This window comes from Oratosquilla oratoria, chromosome 10 (genome assembly GCF_046742065.1).
Source record: "Oratosquilla oratoria isolate Oo_2021 chromosome 10, ASM4674206v1, whole genome shotgun sequence".
Taxonomy (NCBI): domain Eukaryota; kingdom Metazoa; phylum Arthropoda; class Malacostraca; order Stomatopoda; family Squillidae; genus Oratosquilla; species Oratosquilla oratoria.
This window is the reverse complement of record NC_134786.1, coordinates 66,576,211-66,597,999: the sequence shown is the minus strand read 5'-3', so window position 1 is coordinate 66,597,999 and position 21,789 is coordinate 66,576,211. Positions and strand designations below refer to the sequence as shown.

General features: G+C 40.2%; 1 protein-coding gene across 4 annotated transcripts in view; it reads right to left on the bottom strand.

Moving 5' to 3' along the window:
• Window positions 1-21,789, bottom strand: part of Frl (formin-like protein) — a 173,343-nt gene that overhangs the window by 13,892 nt on the left and 137,662 nt on the right. For 3 of the 4 annotated variants that reach the window (XM_076192024.1, XM_076192026.1, XM_076192027.1), the window contains exons 2-16: window positions 13,492-13,662; window positions 12,710-12,789; window positions 11,234-11,317; window positions 10,436-10,637; window positions 9,251-9,327; window positions 8,808-8,979; window positions 7,946-8,089; window positions 7,607-7,723; window positions 6,720-6,836; window positions 6,319-6,454; window positions 5,808-6,124; window positions 5,038-5,254; window positions 1,792-1,919; window positions 1,401-1,650; window positions 325-519 (exon numbers count right to left, since the gene is read on the bottom strand). In XM_076192024.1, the coding sequence (XP_076048139.1) occupies window positions 325-519; window positions 1,401-1,650; window positions 1,792-1,919; window positions 5,038-5,254; window positions 5,808-6,124; window positions 6,319-6,454; window positions 6,720-6,836; window positions 7,607-7,723; window positions 7,946-8,089; window positions 8,808-8,979; window positions 9,251-9,327; window positions 10,436-10,637; window positions 11,234-11,317; window positions 12,710-12,789; window positions 13,492-13,662 (2,407 nt within the window). The remainder of the gene's footprint in view (window positions 1-324; window positions 520-1,400; window positions 1,651-1,791; window positions 1,920-5,037; window positions 5,255-5,807; window positions 6,125-6,318; window positions 6,455-6,719; window positions 6,837-7,606; window positions 7,724-7,945; window positions 8,090-8,807; window positions 8,980-9,250; window positions 9,328-10,435; window positions 10,638-11,233; window positions 11,318-12,709; window positions 12,790-13,491; window positions 13,663-21,789) is intronic. The other variant, XM_076192025.1, reaches the window with a different exon arrangement.

Here is a 21,789-nt window from a genome sequence, read left to right as displayed (position 1 = left end):
GATGAAATGAATGAGCGATATAAGTAACAAATAGTTAACACTTCACAAAATTTATCTGCCATCAAATCTATGATTAAAGCTTACTGATAATAGCCATACAACTAATAACTACTTCCCCCTCCTCCTCCCTCTACTCAATGGTCACATGTAAAGAGCTCCTCACTCATAAAATAAAAAAAATTCCAATATTTCTACAGTGACTGTCCTTTATATTTTTCCCAATTGTTCCTTGGTAAGTTTACTCAGGTGAAGAAAACCCACCACCTACTGAAGAGGTCAATTACTACAATCTGTTACTTAAAATAAATATCAAGATATACCCACCTTGTGCTGCCTTTTCTACAAAGCGCAACTCCGAGTCAAAGTTATTGAGTTCAAGGAACTTGTTACGGATGGTGTCTTGGATGTAATGCAAGAGGCAGATCTTCTTGTCTGCAGACTTTGTGTCACACAAGGAATCTAGACTAGACAACTTAAAGCCATATGCTGGTCCTCGTCTACTGCTATTCATATAATTACCTGTGGGTATGAATAAAGAACAAAATGTTAACCCTTAATAAAATTGTCTACATACATATACCAAAAGGAGTGCATGTATAGTTCTACTATACATGGGAAAAGGGGAAAAATATATAAATATTGTAGCTACATAAGGAAAGTTAGTAGGACAAGTATGGGAGGATGTTAACTGAGAAGAATAGGAGGGGAAAAGTACTAAGGATTTAGAAAAAGAAAAGATTGTGGAGATAAAATTGTCCTATCATGACTGATATGTGACAAGTTTTTGGCAAAGAGTAAGGATGTCTTTTGAGCTTTAATCGATTTGGAAAAGACACATAACAGTGTTGAAAGAGAGACATTATGGTAAACACAAGGGTACATGTAAGTGAAAGTAGAGGGAGGTGAGAGGTGAACTAGTTGTTATTTGTGGATAACACTTCACCTGTAGATGAGGATAGACTGAAATAGTTAGTTTGGGGGAGTATATGAGAGGAGGAAGCTAAAAGTAAATGTGGACAAAAATAAGGTGATGAGCTGCAGGAAGTGGAGAGCTTTATGTACTTGGGGTTACATGTAGCTGAGACTGGTGAAGGAAAGTGTCATGAAAAATTGCCCACTGGGGATGAATGCAAAGAGAAGACTTGACTGAAGAGTTATTGTGCTCACAAGACTGTATGGAGCAGACTTAAAAACATATGTTTGAAATGAGGTGTTTAAGAAGTATAGTGGGGCTTACAAAGATGGATAGAGTGGTTTTTTTTGTTTTGTTTTTTTCCTAGTCTTTCTTTTTCCCATCTTGGTACTCTTTGCTCTGCCCTATCCATCCATGTTCTCTGCCTCACTTCAACATATGGGGAAAACAAGTAAAAAAGAAAAAATCGAGCACTGACAATACATACCAAAGGCGAGGATAATTTCCAGAAGTCTTTTCATTTTGGTGCTGCTACGAACTGAACGAGAAGCTGTGATGATGGCATGAATCTGGGGCATAATTAGATGTAGATTGTCAAAGAAGTTAGCCATGAAGCTCATAATGCTTAATTTCGTTGCAAGACGATCCACTTTGCAGAGATGTAACAAATACTGATCTTCTTCTGTCAACTGACTCACGGATTTTCTCTCCCGTTCATACTCACGATAAGCCTTTACCTAAAAGAGGAAATACAAAAAGTTAATTCTAAAAATTTTCACCTCATGATAGTAAAAGAAATATTTATTCAGAATCAGGATCTTCATTTCCCCCAATTTTAAGTCATAAACTAATACACAGCAGACGTAAATTCAACAAACCTCAGCCTCTGTTGGTACCATTCTCTGTAGAAGCTCAACATACTCCAATGAAAGGGTTTTTAAATCCAAAGAGTTGACAGTCCGCATCACAATGTCAACACTTAGACTCAACTTACGACGAGATATGGCTGAAAAATTAGATAAGAAATTAATTAATGATGAAAACTTACACACTTAGTATTCTACCTGTATTTAGCCAACCAAATAGGCAGAGAAGAAAAGTTTAAAGTTTGAGATTAAATGTTTGAGAAGTATGTTTGGGTTGCTAAGTTGGTGTTATCTACCCTTTCAATGTCCAGTGACACATGTGCACAAGCTCACATGGAGCAAGAAGTACTCAAACATCTCTCCAATGTCTTCCAACCAACTCTCCAGAGACCATCCATTGTCCTCCAGATCTCAAGCAAGGGACATTCTATTGTCCCTAATGACCCCAAGGACTGGACTTTCCAGCCAACACCCAGGACACATGCTCAGATTGGACCTCAAGCTTTCCCGACAACAATAGAAGCTCACCAGCATTTCGGGAAAATGCCCTGATGCACTACATGACTACAATGAGAAAAGTGCAACTGTCCAGTGCCACCATTGTCACTCAAACCCTAAGCGACGAACCCTTTTCTATTTATGTATCGATCATCATAGGGCACCACTGTACATAAAATCTGGCAAACCCCCCGAGGTTAATTGGGAGGTTGCATTGTATGTAGAAACCAGAAAGAATACTGGAATCAGTAAAGAAAAGACACTGCCCAGCCTTTGCTTTTCCAACATTCAGACTTTGTCTCTCCCAATAATGTAGATAGAACTACTCATCTACATTGGATAGAGTGAGAAACAAGAAAGTGAGGAGAAGAAGAGTGGGGGTGGAAAAGGAGATGGTAGACAGGGTTGATGAAAGAATATTGGGATGGTTTGGACACATGAAAAGAATGAGTGAAAAAATATTAGTAAAAGAGGTATGGAAGGCAGAGGTGGATGGAGTGAACATGAGGGGGCAACCAAGGATGAAATGGATGGATGGGGTGAAAGGGACATTGAGAAGGTGGGGGATGTCTGTTGAATAGGGAAGGGAGAAGGCAGGAGATAGGGGTGAGTGGAGAATGGCTGTGTATATATGATGCAAAGAAGGGAGTGGTTATGTATAAATTATATTTTGATGCAGCCTAAAGGGATTTCTCCCCATCTGCTATTTTTTTGCATGAGGGAATGGAAGGGGGGGGGTTTGCTGATTAAGTGAAGTGGCCTTGCTGTGGATGTGCTGTGTATTGTTGCATTGCTCCTGACCCAAGGCAGTTGACAGGATATGGGGATGACCCATCATCCATGAGGAGCTAAGATGAAAGGAGGAAAGGGTGGTGGATGGGAATGGAATGGGTGGGGATGAAATGGAGTGGGTGGGGGTGGGTATATACCATTTGACTTTGGCTATCTCCCTGGTAAGGGGGAAAAAGCCCTTGGTATACAGATTTGGCCAACCTCCTTATTCTGGGGAAAAGACCTTTTGCTAGATGTACAGTGGCCGCGAAAAGCTTGGGCACAAAATTATAGGCTCCCCAACTTTCAGCTAAACTCAAAACATGCGAAAAATACAACTTTTCCGCCCAAACTTTTCGTTATTTTTCAATGTTAGCGTTGGAGTCAGTTTCTAAACATCTCTCATGGGGAGTAGTCTTTTTTTTGCGGTGGTCTATGTTTTTGTGCCTTGATATCTCCGTAATGGGAAGTGGTAAAGAGCTGGGAAGAGACACAGTTGTTACAATCATAACTCTCTATAAGGAGGGTTATAAGTGTAAAGATATTGCTACTCGTGTGGGAATTGGAGTGCATCAAGTGCAAAAGTAGACCAAGAAATTTCGATACGGAGGAAGTAACATCATTCCTACTCCAAAGCATCGCTCTGGTCGGCCAAGGAAGATATCAAATCGTACTTCTACGGTTATTAGGAGGCAGTTAGATAAAGATCCAACGCTCACAGCTCGAAAACTGAAAGAAAATAACCCTGCACTGCTGCATGATGTGTCTGTAAGATGTATTTCTGATCATTTAGCCAAAGATTTACAATACCGTAGTTGCTGTGCTAAAGTTCTTCCCCTCCTAAGTGCAAAAAACATACGTGATCGCATAGCATTTTGCAAGAAATATAAGGACTGGTCCTTAGAAGACTGGGAACGAGTATTGTGGAGTGATGAGTCAACGTTTGTGGTATCGTCGGGCTGCAGGTCAAGCGTGTGAGGCGCCCCAGGGGGTCTGACCCTAATGACCCTCGCTATACAGCTAAAGTGGTGAAACATGCTGCAGTGTTATGGTGTGGGGATGCTTTGCATTTGGTGGAGTTGGCAATTTAGTGTTTCTTGCACAAAATGAGAGTGTAAATCAGCACACTTATTTCGAGTTATTGTGTGATAACCTGCCTGAAAGTTTTGAAAAGTGCAATGCTAGTTGGTTTATGCAGGACGGAGCTCCTGCTCACACAGCTCGGTCTGTTACCCAATGGTTAGAAGACTGTGGTGTTGATTACTTCAAAAAATGGCCTGGAAATTCTCCAGACCTAAATCCCATTGAGCACGTATGGCATATAATTAAAAAACAGCTAAGCTAAAAACAGAAATACAGGATATTTGGGATAATATTATTCCTCAACACGTACAAAACCTGGCAAGATGCATCCCGGCACGTTTGGAGAAGGTCATAAAGCTTAAAGGAAAATCGCTTGGTAAATAAGGTATGTAATAAGCCATTTATAGGTCTTTAAATGATTATTTAAATGTCACAAGTGTTTACATTTGTTACGCGCCCAAAGTTTTTGCGGCCACTGTATGTATACAGATATGTATTAACCTAATTGTAGTATACATGATAGGAGCAACATTCATTGGGTCTCATCTCCTACTCTCCAATTAATCACACCTAGCCTCAAATGCATGTATAGTTCCAACTTAATCTATATCCCTGAATTCTAATTGTCTTATCTAGATTTGAATTCATATATTGTTCAAGCTTGAGTTATTTGTCCTTCTAAGATATTCCAAGTACTTATACATCTACTGTATATGGAAAACTGTATTTCTTCATATCCTTTAGACAAGTGGTGCGCATATACCAATGTCCTTCCCCCACTGTAAGAGGGGTGGCGAAGTGAAAATATGCCTTCTCCTTTTGCAGGCCATCCCATCTCTTCATCCACTCATAACCATTCTCATGTTTTGGCATTCCCAATAAGCACGTATTGTTAAAAGTACTTACCAATATTACGAAGCCGAGTATGCTCCATTAGAGATGTGTGTTCAGGTTTCTTAAAGCGTTTACTACCAAATCCATGGAGGGCATCTACCTCTGATACATCTCCATTTTGCAAGAGGCTACCCCCACTTCCAATCTTGAAATGTTCTTCAAAGTCCACAAAATCAATAGTATTAAATAATTTTTCATCATCAAGCTCATTGAAAACGGTTCCTCGCACCTGTGAACATGAGAGATAATTAATTAAATGTATGAAATGAAAAAAGAAGTGTGTGTGTGAAAATAGCAACAATGATATAAACACGAGTATCTATTGCCCCACTTCTCTCTTGCAAGACACCTGTATCCCCAACGAAACTGGCCATGGACACCAGTTCAGCCCATAAATTATTCATTGAAAAGATTTTGTGTTGCTGTTTGGAAAGTGAGAATTGGGCTGTGTAGTATAATGTATTCTCTCTACTCCCCATCCTCACACAAGCTCCATTAATTATATACAAACTTTTGACCCCTCAACAGATTTCCTCTTATCCAATAACGGCTCTGTAAACAAAGTTGTACCCCTTTTCCATATCCATAAAAGCCCAAACATCCTTACCATTAAAAAAAAAAAAAAAAAAAAAAAAAAAAAAAAAATTGTATATCTTACTATAAGACTTTGATCTATGCACCCTATTCCCTTCCCAAACCTATACTGCTCCTACCTAGATATTAACACTCTACAAAGATGACAAATGGCATCAATGATCAAGTATTGTCTTCCCACACTTTACCTGGTTGGGTTTAAGGGCAATCCAATTGAGTGTGGGTAGCTTATGTTTCGTGTTAACTTTTTTCTTAATAGTCATTGCATCCTGTGGGGAAGCCATCATTCCAGGAGCTGGAGGTGGTGGCTTGGGAGAACTTGTGAGTCCTCCCAGTGGCATGCGAGGTGGTGCAGGTGCACCAGGTGGTGGAGGAGGTGGTGGAGGTCCAATTGAGGAACCTGACACTCTTGGGCCACCTGGTGGTGGAGGAGGAGGTGGTGGTGGTGGTGGTGGCGGAGGAGGTGGAGTCACCATAGAGTTTCCATCTGGCCGATCACCTGCTGCTAGAAAAATAGGGTATAAAAGTTTTTCTTCATACAATATGAAAAGATTCATATTGCTATTTTGCTCCACATACTCCAAAGTCAATTTTTCCATGAAAACTACATAACTAAAACTACGGAAATGATGTCCTGTTGTATATATTGTGTAGCTGTGTGATAACCTGAACAATTAGCCATCCTGTCACCACACTCACCTGACATATTTCTTGGCAAGGTCTTGGCCAGAGTTTCAAGTTCCTGAATCTTGTGTTCAAGGACTGACTGTCGTTGTCGTGATTCTTCATCCTTTTGGGAAGCTGCTTTCCTTAGGGTTGATACTTCTTCTGATACCTGAAGTAAAGAGTTTGCATTTATAGGCTGTCACATAGTATGTCTGACAAACTATGGAGTAGTTATTGTAGAATGGCTGGTGTGATTGTTTAATGTGTGTCTAAGGGAGGAATACCAGTAGCCTGGAGAAGTGCATGTATAGCTCCATTTTATAGAGTGAAAAGGGACAAGTATGAATGAAGAAATTTTAGAAAGATCAATCTGTGTGGTCAGTGAGGTAAAGTGTGTGTATCAATTAATTGCATGAAATAAAACTGATGCTTACCTGCGCATGTTCAGCTTCTAAGTATTCTTTCTGACGCTGTACCTCAGCCAGTTCTCCTTCCAAATCAACTAATTTTGCGAGTGCTTCTGCTTCCATCTCAGACATTCTCTCCAAAGTCTGTTGTGTGAGTAAATATATATCAAATACTTCTCAACTCCAATGAAGTAATAAAAATATTCAATGGCACAAACATGTCCATATAATTGGTAGTCATCAAATCTGTGTAACAGAATGTATTAAAAAACTATCTATGAATCCATTTATCACATACATTTTATAAACTAAACACATATATCAAAGGGCTCTTCTCCCTTATGAAGGGGTGGCCTAGTCAAGGCATATACCAACCCTACACCAATCATAAATCAATCCAAAACCCATTTGTTGTCTCTTTTATCTTAGCTCCTTGTGGATGAAAAGTCATTCCTGTCCCCCTGCCCATTGCTTGGTTCAGAAGTAATGTAGCAAGACACAGCAATTCTATAACAGGGCCCAAATGCTAAAGCTGGTTTAATCCCATAGTTTCATTACATAGTGACCCTCACCCCTCATCAACTCAAGAATTTACTGAAGAAACATGAAGAAATCCCCTCAGGCCACATCAACTTTTCATCAATTCACAACCTCTCTCAACTCACACCTATCTCTTGACTTCTCTCTTCCCTGTTCAAGAGACATTCCCCTTGTACCTAAGGCTCCCTTCACTCTATCTATCCATCCCATTCTCAGGCTTCCCCTCAAGTTTACTCTACCCATCTTTGCTTTCCACATTTATTTTGCTAGTCTTTATTCACTCATTTTTTCCCTGAAATTAACAATCAAAACTAATAAATATTATATGAAATACATTCTGTTTTACTACCATAAGAATCAAAAGGTGTACTTACATGAGCAAGTTCATCTTCCAGCTCTGCCACACGTTCAAGGGCAGCAGTCTTAGTCTCACTATCTTCCATCAACGCTGCTACGTCAAACACATTGTCTAGATACGCAGATATCTGCACCTGTAATTCATTTAATAAGGAATGCATTAGAACACTATGGATGACTTTCTGAATTTACATTTTCAATGGGGCTTACCAAAAAAAAAAAAAAAAAAAAAAAAAATAAACTAAATAACTAAATAACAATCTTGTACCTACAGGTAAAAATTGTACAAAATCATAGTTCAATTTTTTTTTTTTCAATACTTCTCAACGAAAGGAATGAGGTATAAAATCTTGTACCTGCAGCTCTTCACTCTCATGATGCCGTAACTTTTCAAGATGCTCGTCTAAGTTGAGTTGTGTGAATTCATATTGGAGATGTACTCTGAAGTTCATATCCTCCACACTGTGTACCACAATATTGATGAACTGCATGCACGCAACCTGGAAACAATAACATCACTCTTAAGACAGATTTTGGAGAAAGGAAGATGCCATATATAAGGGAGACTGAGGCATTTATGTACATAGAAAAATATTTTGTTTAAATGTATGTGATGTGCTTTGGTACATTGCCTCTGACCTAGACAAAGTGATGGTAAAGAAGGAACTCCTTCATCTCCAAGGTGGAGAGAGGAGAGCAGTAGTTGAATGGGCTCCCAGGAAACCAGTAACAGCCACCTGGTTGGCTCACAAGTCACCCAAAGAAAAGATATTGTGTTGCTGTCTGGACAAAGATGGAGTAGGGCAATGTAGGATAAGGTGTTTGGTGCCTCCAAACATAAAAGATTACTGTAACTTTGGTCCACAGTAATGTCCTTCAAATATTGACTGAAGATCACTACTCCAGATAGTCCTTATGAAACCATACAAAGTACTGTAATGATATAATTTATCCTATACCATACTATACCACATAAGACTTATCCCTTCATTCTTGTTGCTATCACTATTCCATTCAATTCTGTAGCACCCATTCAGCAGCAAAGGGATTTTACCCATTTAACCCTTTTCATTTCTGGTGGCAGTTATATTTTCATTCTGGCTGTTATTCTACTCGTTACCAAGACACCCTTCAGATGCAAAAAAGGCTGTTGATTTGCATAACAAAACAAAACCTATAACAAAAAATCACAATGTTTAAAACAACAGAAATGCTTACCATAAACTCAATGTGAAAACACTCATAGTTGTAGAAATAGGTCATAAGTGTTTCAAATCGCCGTGTTTCATTACAAATTTCTTTAAAGTTGTTGAAGGCATTGAGAATAATGTCATGGCCACCTTTTACTAGACAAATGGCTGCCAGAAGCTCCAGTACCAGCGCCTTTGTCCTGTTAACCAGAAGATTTTGTACAATTAGTTTCATTACCAATGCATTACAATGAACGATCTTGTACATAATGGAATAATTTTTTGTGGAGCACTGAGGATGACCTACCACATGAACTACAAGACACCATATTTTTTCTGCAATATACCACTATTTTATTACAATTACTAAGATCATAAGATAGTAGACTCTATTTTCATTCATTATGTATTGAATAGAGAAATGAAGGTCGCATTACTTAGGAAGAGAAATGTGTCAATGACTGAACTAACCTGAGGCTCCTATGTGTGAGACTAAGTGCAATACAGTTGATCGCCTCCCTATGTTCAAATACAAGGTTAAAGCCATACTGAAAGAGAAAGGAATTCATAAATATCAGTCACAGAAGAATAGTATGCATCTTCATTTTCATCACATGAAATTATTCCAAACAATGGTACACTTTCAGTGCTTATGTATTACAAAATTAAGTCGATACAATTGTCAACTGACAACTATGAAATAATCCTATATAAAAAAGATAAGTACACATTATACAATGTGTGGTTAAAAAAATTACAATGGAGACGACAGTGAGAAAAGCTAAGAATAATAGTTGTTGTTCTTAAGTTTCAATGTAAAGAAACCATGATCCTACAGATGCCAACATAGGTTCTTAAGTCATCCCACAGATTTCTCCAAGAATAAACACTGGACAACTGTCATTTATTAGTGTGGATCTCTTTCCATATAACTATTTGGTAGGAGGGAAAGGAGGGGAACAGCTGATTACTGTCAGCTTTCCTATTGTGGAAATAAATTGAAGTAAAATAGATGGAGTGAAAGGGGCTTTGTGCAAGAGGGGAATGCCTGTTGAGGAAGGAAGTGAGAAGGCAAGTGATAGGGGTGAGTGGAGAATGTCTGTGTATTGATGATAGTGTGATGCAGGGCAGCCTAAAGAGTTTTCTCTTTGTCTTCCCTATTTTCTGTATGAGGGGACAGGGAGGGGGGGGTCACTGATTAAGTGAACCAGCCTTGCTGTGGATATGCTGTGTCTTGCTGCATTGCTTCTGACCCTAGCAGTGGGCAGAAAACATCTACAAGGAGCTAAGATGAGAAGGAAACAAGGGTAGTGAATGGGAGTGGAGTGAGTGGGAAAGGGTGTGCCTTTGACTTGGCTCCCTTGTACATTTAAGGGGAGAGAAACCCTTGGTATATAGATAGATAGATAGAAGATAGATAAAGTTGGCAAAGAGAGATCTTGGGCTTCACTCCATTGGGGCTGCATCTCCAGAGAAAGATGCGGTTAAAGACGGGCTATAAAAATTACAGGAGAGTGGATGAATCTCCCCAGAATCCATCCCCCAGAACCACCACATGTTGGTTCCTCTTGTTAATCTTACAAAATGTAAAAGAAATGTTATCTTGATCCTTATGGGAAACAAATCTTGAAAAAAAGTAAATATAAATACACTTACTTTGTTGTTCATGATGGCTCTAAGACACATGATGCACACGTGAATGTCATCTTTTGTGTCACCCATGTTCAATTTCTGTACATGTCTGCTAGCTTTCTTCATACGAGGTGTGTCCATTTCTGGAGTGTTTGACGTCCTTCCTACACTACCATTGCGAGAGTCGTCTTCTTCCTCTAGGTTCTCCCGTAGCCTCTCTTCATGCCTTCAAAACAACAAGCATAAATCACAACAATTATGGGTTGTGGGTCTCCAGAAAGAGAGAACCAAGGCAACAGCAATGGCAGGAAGAGACAAACAGTTGAGAGAGAGAGAGAGAGAGAGAGAGAGAGAGAGAGAGAGAGAGAGAGAGAGAGAGAGAGAGAGAGAGAGAGAGAGAGAGAGAGAGAGAGAGAGAGAGAGAGAGAAAGAGGAAGAGAGAGAGAAAGAGGAAGAGAGAGGGAAAGAGAGAGAGAGTGAAAGAGGGAGAGAAAGAGTGAAAGAGAGAAAGAAAGAGAGGGAGACAAAGAGAGAGAGGGAGACAGGGAGACAGGGAGGGAGAGACAGAAGAGAGAGAGAAAGAATGAGAGAAAGAAAGAATAACAAGAGAGTATGAGAGAGAACAAGGCCTGACAGGCTGAACAGGTTTACCCCCACCATTCTATCATATGACAACCCACCTCCTCCTTAACGTCGACTCAATTTTTTTTTTTTTTTCAACTTAATGTTTAATAAATGAATTCAGATCTGGGACAACCTTTATTCCAATGGGATTTAACTGTTACAAAAATAGTAATTCTGCATGAAATACAAAATACTTACCTAAGCATCATGAGGCGAAAAGTAAGGTAGTCTACGAGCACATCAAGTCCACAGTTCTCCTCGTTCAAGAATTCCCGTACCCATCTGTAATACCATAATTATGATACAGGGAAACTGTTTCATATGTGGAAGTGGGTTGTGTAGTTTTGCTGGCTACTGCCTTTGTAAGGGGGCAGAGGTCCTTGGTATAGATACATCAGATAACATTTTCTTTGTAATAATTCACTTAAACTATATTTTCTACAAAGTAATAAGGATGTTATCCAGGAGAAGCCAAGATTAGAAGGAGGGAAGGAGGTGGATGTGTTTGGAGTATGTGGGAATGGAATGGATAGGAGTGGTTTTTATGCCTTTGTTTTTTGGTTACCTCCCTTGTAAGGGGGATAATGCCTTTGGTATATGTATGTATGTATGTAATTAGGACAGCACATCACTGCCTGATATTCCAATCATTCTCTCTAGTAGAAATCCTTGCTGTCTCAAGATTAGATTTACATTTTCAAAATATAAAGGCCACACTACCAAGATAGATGAATTCAACATTTCCAAATTATAACAATATAAAGCAACATGCAGGTTAGTCCAGTCCCATGCAATCCTATACCATCAGATTTTGATTGTTATATAAAATAATCTAAGCCCTTGAACCTTTGTCTCCACATCCAGTGACTTGCAAATTTGATCACCTATAAGGGATGTCAATATACATAGATATACATATACAAAAGGCTTTTTCCCCCTTACACAGGGGGTAGCAAAAAAGAAAAAGGCATAGAAATCACTCCCACCCATTTCATTTCCCATATATTCCACTCCCCTCCACCCTCCTCCCTCCCTCCTATCTTGGCACCTCCTGAATGTCAATATGCCTTTGCAATAAAAGCAAGCATATGTGACAAGTATAAGAATGGATGGATAGGGTAAAAGGGGCATTGGGAAAGAGGGGAATGTCTGTTGAGGAAGGAAGGGAGAAGACAGAAGATAGGGGTGAGTGGATAAACATTGTGTATGGATGATGCTGTGATGCATGGAAAAGAGTGAGTGGGGGATGGGGGTGAGGGAGTACGTGTAATTGATATTTTGACACAGCACAAAGGGATTTCTCTGTCTTCTCTTTTTCTGCATGAGGGGGCAAAGAGGGGGGCATGCCAATTACATGAAGTGGCCTTGGTGTGGATGTGCTGTGTCTTGCTACATTGCTTCTGACCCAGGGCAGTGGGTGAGATGCAGGGGAGACCCATCATCCAGGAGCCAAGATAAAAGGGAGGGAAGGGGGTGAATGGGAGTGGAATATGTGGGGATGGAATGGGTGGGAGTGGATTTTATGATTTTGTTTTTTGGATACCTCCCTTGTACGGGGGAACAGCCATTGGTATATGTATTAACATGTGTGTTCACCACTGCTAAATTGTGTGTATAAGGAAGAGATACATTATGGAAAACAATTATGTACGAATATTAAAGAAATTTCCTTACTCAATGTGGTTGGTGCGTAGTGAAATTTCAACATCACGGAGTACCTGAGTCGACGTTGATTCCCCAACCATACGCCGTTTCTGTAAACATTCGCATTCTAATTAGAAAAGAATAATAAAAAAAAATAAAAAATAAAAAAAATAAAAACTAACCCAAATTTCCCAAACTCGAAACCCACAGTCCCACAGTGGCAATGGTCTTTTGGCCCTTACAAAGATCTCTTTAATAAGAAACTTTTATCTGAGTTGTATTAGTATGGGGCAGTTTCTATGTCACCAGTGCTGTCATAAATGTTGACTACAACATGTGGTGGCAGCGGTGGGATTTGAAATAATAAATACTGACTACAACACCAGCTCAGAGCAGTGGGAGGAGAGTAGTCAGTTCTCCTTATGTGACAAAGTGGAGGAAATAGTCAACAATGGTTGAGAGATCCTGGGCCAGGACAGCACCTCCTAATGTTCATGGGTTATGATGATGGGCGGCAAGATGATTCTCTCTCTCTCTCTCTGTCACCTAACAATCATCTGGTGATGGCCAGAATGAATATACAATTTCATCTCTGTATTCAATGGGTTACATGTGAATTGAACTGAGGCATGAAAATTAATTGGTACAGTGTCATTCACTCTGACTGCACAGTGACTGCATTAAAAACAAAGCAAACTAAAGAGGATAACTCTACGAGAACCATCAACATTCTTGGTCATACTTTTAATAACAGTGAATATTTATTTAGTATTGCATAACTGAATGAATTATAAGAAAATATAGTTCCTTACCCTACTAGAGCGGGAAGCTTTTGGGTCAAGATACGTCCTGAGCTTGCCGAGGTAGAGGGAGGGTGGGTCTTTGGCTGACACCCGTTCTTGATCACAGATCATGTCCCACTTCTTGCCATCATCGTATTGCTTGAGCAGCTTGGCCTTGTCAGGAGGAAGATCCATGGAAGCCTGTAAATAAAAACATAAATCAGGTAATGTTATAGGAAATGGTCATAGTCGAAGAATTAATGCTTACTAATACTTTAGGACCCTTAATTTAACATTCGCCAATCGCCACCTGTATGGACGTTTGGGCCCAAGACATGAACCCAATTCAGGAATTGGTGTTTTATGTCCTGGGCCAATTCTTAAAGTCAGTATACTGTATGTCCTGGGCCCAAACGTCCGCACATGTGACGGTTGGCGAGTGTTGGATGAGACCTAGGTGTATACACCCGGTCATAAATCTATATTAATAAATATGAAATTTGGTCTGTCCAAGAGTATTATAAAGAGAGATGAGGCATGGATGCGGCAAGGAAAGAAGAACAAAGACAAAAGAAAACAAAACAACTAAGAGCAAATACACAAGAATTGGAAAAGAACTACAAAAGTGGCATTTCTGATAACTTTAAGCACACACACACACGCGCGCGCGCAAACACACACACACACAGTGTACACTTTCCACACAGAGATGTACACTTGTGTAATAAGTTAGATGAAAATATAACCCAATCCAATACCATAAAAGAATCAAGGCAAAGATTGACAAATAATTTAGAAGAAAAGAGATGGGACTCCATGAGCACTGTTCCGACCCCATACACTACAACTAGGTAAATACACACACAAAACACATACATGCACACAGAAAACATAAATACATACAGGAGAGAGAGAGAGAGAGAGAGAGAGAGAGTCTTTGTTCCAAATACCTGGAGAAGTAACGTCTCGCATGGACAAAGGCAGGGCGAAAGGAAAGTTCAAGTAAGTGCAGGAAATGGAGCAATGCTACGGACACACATGGTCAACGTGAGGAGCAGGGGGTGAGAGCCGACGGCCGGGCGAGGGGCGATGGCCGGGCGAGGGGCGACGGCCGAGCGAGGGGACTGGATTAGGGGACAAGGGCAGGATCAGAGAGAGCGTCAGGGACGGGGAAAAGGGACGTGAAAGGTCGAGGAAAGTAACAGGAACGAGGACAGGGGCAGGGACGGAGGCAGGATCGGGGAGAGGGTCAGAGAACGGGACAGGGGCATGGCTGGAGAAAGGGGAACGGAGGACCGAGACCAACATGGTCCCTGTGGGATGTTCGAACAGTGGGTCCTTCTATCTGGTGAAAGTGTATAATTCTATGAATAGCATGTGTCTGGTGGAGTGGAGGAGGGTTGGGGTGGGGATGAGGGGGGTCTGTGGCACTGCCACACTCCCACGATGGTCAGTCTCCCTTAAGGAGGGGTCACGAGCCACTGTGAGAGCCTGGTCAATCTCTGGTGGGAACTGAAGACATCGACACGAAGTCTAATCCCAAGTTCACTTTGACCTGGAGTTAATTTGGTAATTTTGACCATTTCTTTTATACATTTTTTTCTTTTTCTTTTTTCAGAATTTATATAATTTTCTATTCATTCCTATGCATGTGTTTCGTTTTCAATATGGATCCTGTGATCAACATAATTTCCTATTAACTCTTTCCTAGGTCAGCTCATTTCAGAAAAACATACGATATGACGTCACTAAAAGGCGCGCAAAATATCATGAGCACCAATCAACTGTCGCATACCTTATGACGTCATAGCATTATTTTCTTCCCTAAATGAACTGACCTGTTTTTATTTTGACCTTGCTACAGGGTCCATATTTGTCTACCAAATGCTGCTATTTTTATGGGTGCCGCCAAGCGTCATATCCGTGGAAGAAAGACTTAAAGGATAAAAGACAAAGATTCACTTTACGACATCCTGTGATACTTTTCCATTCCACTGAAGGGGTATTTGTCATCAACGGTTTTAATTTCATGTTATCTATTTGTCTTTTATTTCTTTGCCTCATCGGTGGATCCCTTCTACCATTCTCACGCCTGTGATGACAGCTGTCAACAGTTTCTGGGAAGAGACCGAAATAATTTCTCTTGCCACATCTGGGCAGTTGACGCAGCAAGACTATGAATATATTATGTATATTTACTAATTTTATAACTCCAGTGAACTGATACTCATAAATATCAAAATTCATTATGAGGATATTGCCTTTCCAATGTGAACACTGATGAGGATGACGACGACGACGGTAATGATAATAACAATAAAAACAATAAATAATGATGATGATGATAACAATAATAATAACAATAATAATAATAATAATAGCAAAATAATGATGATGATAACCACATACCATACAACAAATAAAAACTGAAAAATAGAGTAATTCCTTATGTACTAGATAACACTTTTTCATTCTGGCTGTCGCCACACGTTTTCATTTAGTTGTGCGAATGCGTCTTTAACTTCTTAAACAAAGTAACGCACTTTCCAATTTTTATTCTTGTGATTTTGTATGTACAGCTGAACAAGGAAAAGAGAGAGAGAGAGAGAGAGAGATGGGGAGATACCCTCCCCCCCCAAGGTGATCAGGTGATTTCGGTCCAAGGTGATTTCGGCCCTGTGATTTCGGCCCAGGGTTTTTCTGGGCCGAAAATAACCGTTAAGCTTGAATGCTTGGTGCACTATATAATTTCAATTTAGATAATTTGTTTCATAAATTTCATTTCGTTTTCACACAGTATGTACAAAAAAAGTTGTTACTTGAAATGATGTATGAGTATTTTTTAATATTTTAATAATATATTTTCTTTCAATAATAAGTAAATAATAATAGCAACATTTGGGGGACTGGCTGAAACGTTCGACCCTGCAGAGTTCTGGCCGAAACGTCTGTGGCCGAAACATCCTACATCCGATGCGCTCCCCTCCTGCATACTCACTGATGATGTTGAGCTTCTGGGCTGGGTTGTTCATTTTTTTTTTCTTTTTGCACGATCTTCGCGTTCAATCTATCTTGACATTAAACATCATGGTAATACCGAGCGTTACCATGACATTTAACATCAAGATAAACTAACGCCAGAATTAGTTTTTGAACAACCCAACCCTAGACTCCTTGTTATAATATGTTATCAATGTTAGGCAACTTTTTGTGCAACAATAACACCATTTACCTTAGTCCACACATGAAAGTTGTATAATTTCAATTTAGATAATTTGTTTCATAAATTTCATTTCATTTTCACACAGTATGTGCAAAAAATATTGTTACTTGAAATGATAAGTATTTTTTTAATTCTTTTAATAATATATTTTCTTTCAATGATAAATAAATAATGATAGCAACATTTGGAGGACTGCTATTATTATTCATTTATTATTGAAAGAAAATATATTATTGGAATAATAATAATATATCACCGGCGATTTCGGCGCAGAAAAACCCTGGGCCGAAATCACCCGAAGCCCCCACCAAGTACAGGATACAATAGCGCAGTTGGTAGAGTTCCCGCCTGCCACTACGGCGGTCGGGGTTCGAATCCCGCCCAGGGCTGAAATAATTTCAGTATCGCTGCACTGCGAGTCGTTACTCCAACTCTCGTGGGCGGGGAGTTGGAGGTGTGTGTGCGTGTAAAGTCACATCATTAGCCGTAGATCGGTCATATATGAGCTCTGAGCTCTCTTGTGGGAGGGAAATAGCTGTCGATCACGAGTTCAACACGTGATCCAAGACCATGGTGAATCTCACACACACACACGGACGGACGGACGGATCCAATAGCCTGGAGGGAAACAGACTAGTCACCCCCACCCTCACCCCTCCTGGGGAGGAATGGGGGGGGGGGAGACCGTCGACCCTGATGATCCTTCCCCATAACTACCCTGCGTGCGTGCACAGGAGGCAGCCCTCAGTCGCCCAGTGCACAACAACAACCCGGGCGCGCGCGCGCATGCTCCATAAACCAAGCGTTGCGCGAGCAACCCACGCTCTACATGCAGGGGGTACAGTGGTGGTGGGGGTTGGTTGCTGTTATTGTTGTTTTTGTTGTTGATGTTGTTGGTGGCGGTGGTAATGATGGTGGTTAGTTGTTGTTGTTACTGGTGGTGGTGGCAGTAGTTGTGGCTGATAAGTTACTGGTAGTTGTTGCGGTAGTAGTGGTGGTGGTGGTTGTATAAAAGTAACGATGGAACCTATATTATCATCATCATCATCATTATTATTATTATTATTATTCTATTATTATAATTAATCATATTATTATTATTATCCTTGTTATTCTGCAAGTGCATGTGTCAGAAAGGAAGAGGGTAAAAAGGTACGAATGTCTTCCCCCCGGGGAGGGAGGGGAGGGGGGAGCCAAGACCACCCCCAAGACCCCCCTCACCCACACAGGGTGTGGGGTTACTCGAAACAACGATACGGGCATTGCCTCCCTCCCCACCATCAGTCTTGGGTTGTGGGGGGGATTCGGGGTGGATGGGGGGGGGCTTAAATTAAAGGGGGTTATCACACTGGGCTATTTTTCCTCCAACCTCCGATTTATCGGCGGTACCGCTCACTTCAAGAACTTTTTTCCCGCCGTAAAATCATTGTGGCATTCTATTTTGTTTTCAGGGGGAAAATACACAGGATGTCATTTGATATGCTGGAAGAAAATTGTTTTCTTCCAGCATATCAGATTCCTTCCTGAAAGCTACGGATGCAAATCTGCTCCAACAATCGGAGGAAAAATAGCCCAGTGTGACAACCCCTTCATCTGGATTTAATGCTGAGGGATTTCATTACATACATGTATTTTATTTTATGCAATACTATTATTATTATTATTACTATTATTATTATTATTAAAAACCATTCTACGCCAACCATTACAAACATGAACCACCCCACCCTCGGGATGGGTAACACGAACCCCAACGTTTTGTAGCGGTTTCACAGTCGTCCCTCCGAAAGGTCGGTAATCAATGTCCATATTCACCAATAAGTCTAATTTAATTCCGAGAATGAGCGTTGGTCATCCGCCAAGGAATGGCCACTTCATTACCCGATGCTGTCGTATTCGAGTGCCCCATCCCCAGGTTCGGGTTCGGAAGGGCCACTGTGAAACTGGGAGAACGAAGACAAAAATCGTAGAGTGAAAAGGGGATGATGAAAGAGAGAGAAGAGAAGAGGAGGAAGAGAAGAAAGAGGAGGAAGATAATAAAGAGGAGAAAGAGAAGAAGGAGGAAGAAGATGATAAAGAGGAAGAAGACGAAAAGGTAGTGAGAGAGGAAGAGGAGGAAGAGGAAAGGGTGAGAAGGGAGAGGAGGGGGGAGAACAAGGAGGAGGCAAAGGAGGATGACGAGAAAGAAGAGAAGAAAGAGGAGGAAAACGAAAAATGAGTGAAGGAGGAAGAGAAGGAAGGAAAGGCAAGAAGACAAGAAGAAGAGGAGAAGTTAAAGAAAAAGAGGGAATTGAAAAGAGAAAGGGAAATAGAGGGAGAGTGAAAAAAGAAAGAGGAAAGGGAGGATGGTAAGGAGGCCGGAGGAGGAAGAGAAAGAGGAGGAGGAAGGGGATGAGAAAAGGACCAGGAGGAGGAGCAAAAGGAGGAGAAACTGGAGCAAGAGAAGAGAGAGAAGCAAAAGGAGGAGGAGGAGAAAGAGTGGGAGGAGGAGGAAAAAAGGAGGAGGAGGAGGAGAAAGAGTGGGAGGAGGAGGAGGAGAAAGAGTGGGAGGAGGAGGAGAAAGAGTAGGAGGAGGAGGGGGAAAGAGAGGAAAGAGTGGGAGGAGGAGGAGGAGGAGGAGGAGAAGGAAGAGCATAATGACTGTAATGGTTTCACGTGACTTCCGGTGCGTCGTCGACTTTTGAGTGCGCGCCCCATGCGGCGGCGGCGGCCCAAGTGCGACTGCCGCACCCGCAGCCGCAACAACGACGACGCTGTTCTCGAGCCGCCTCGCCTGCTGCCGCCCGGCGGTTTCATTCGTCTGAAGGGCATTCCCTCCCTCCGTCACCTAGTCTCGTTCGGTTACCTCTCTTATACTTTCTATTATTATTATTTACCTAACTTGTTTTATAGTTTTATATCACATATTTTCTATCTTAAATTTGTTATGTTTATATTTTTTAATTTATAGTTATATCTATTTTATTATTTTGCATTTATTTTGTTCATTCTATATTCATATTTTCATTTAATATTTGTCATATTTCATTATTTTATATTCATGTTATATTCATTTTCTACTTACATTTTTCATTCCTTTATATGTTAATTATTATCTATTTGTGGTTCATGTCGTGAGGCTATATGTCGTGACGTCCGACAAAGAGATTTCTATTCAAATGTTGTACAGAGCTCTATCGCAAGGTCACTTTGGGAAATGCCGACTACCATCTACAAGTGCAAACTATTAGTGCATTACTAATTCATGCCTATGATTGTGTGTTAGTCTCTCTCTGTCTCGTCTTTCTCTTTCATGTCTATTTTCATTTATCTAACCATTCACTTAATTATTTGTTAATTGTAAAATTAGTATTCCGATTTTTTTTTTTTTTTTTTTTTTTTTTTTTTTTTACATTTTGTAATGGGTCACATATTCGTAGCCACATTTCTATGTGACTTGATTAGTCTTGATATGCGCCGCATACAGCTCGTTTCCAAAGTTCGAAGAAAATGAATTTTCTCTATTTGATAACAGACGGTGTTGTATGCTATGTTGTAAATTAATACATTCAACAAAAATACTGAAACACTGCAAGAAAGCAGAAAATCTTTTCTACCCGAATGCACACAATACACACATACACACACACACACTCACACGCACGCACACACACACACACACACACACACACACACACACACATATATATATATATATATATATATATATTCCAAGACGTCCGTGTTTTGAAATGTAATTTACACTAAACTCCAAGCCTGAGCTTTGTGCTAGGAATATAATGAACTTCACTGTAAGCGTATCAAATATACTGTTTGTATAACATGCGCTGTGTCACCTGTTGCTATGTATCCAATCCCACGCGTTGTTCCAGTATTACATATTATATACATATATATATATACATATATATATATATATATATATATATATATATATATATATGTGTGTGTGTGTGTGTGTGTGTGTGTGTGTGTGTGTGTGTGTGTGTGTGTGTTATAAAATACGTTCCGTGTATGGAGACGGGGCTTAAATTGGAATCATATCGCCTCGTCCTAATTTGAAATAACAAAACGCGTGAGGGCTATGTTGCATAATGCTGATTCTGATGTTTTCGCTAATTGTGGAATGAGCTAATTCTTAGTAATTTGGTATTGTTAGTAATGCCGTGACGATGTAACAATAGTGAACAATATGACGACGACGACGTTCACCCTCAGTCGTTCCTTCCGGCCGGCGCGGTGGTCCCGCCCCGTCTGCCACTGGCTTGTCCTTCCCCCGCCCTTCACTCCAGCCTTCCTCCTCCTTTCCTTTTATTCCGTTCCTACTCTCCTCTTCATAATACTCTCCATTTTTACTTGCCAACTTACATTACCGTCATCTTTACGAAAGACATATTCACTTTTCATGTCGTATATTTGTTTCCGTTGATCACAACCGTTTTATTTTCCCCAATTTATTTTGCCCAATTCTCATTCAATTTATCTAATTTTACCATACTTTTCGTAACATACATCCTATACTGGCTGCCGCCAGGTTATTTTATTCATTTTATTGGCCATCACCAGTGTTGTGGTTCAGATTATCATATCTAATACACATTTATCTAAACATGACCAAAAATCTTCTTGTTTATTTTTAGTTTATGATTTATTTTTATTAGATTAATATATATATATATATATATACTAAGAAAAATAAAGAAATTGTTAAGTACATTATTTTAATGAAATGTTACACACAAACAAAGTATATGCTAGTATTTGTAATTTAGCTTTCCATATACGGGCAATGGACATGGTAAGACACAACCACACTCAACCAAACCTCCCATTCGAGCGGACAAAAATCAACACTCAAAAAGAAACATCGTTGGGGTAAAAGCAGTGTGAAAGAGGATCTCGAGTGTGACCTTGCCCTCATGGGGCATCTTGTTTACATTGGGAGCGGCCGCTTCCGTCAGTGTACACTGATCTAAGTTCATGTTCACAGACATTAGCAAGCAAGAGGCTCTTTCAAGCTACGTAATGGAAGTCGTGGCCGAGCGCGCAGTTGCCATTGACCGCTAGACTATTCAATGCACTTGGGAACATAACCGTCTCTTTAA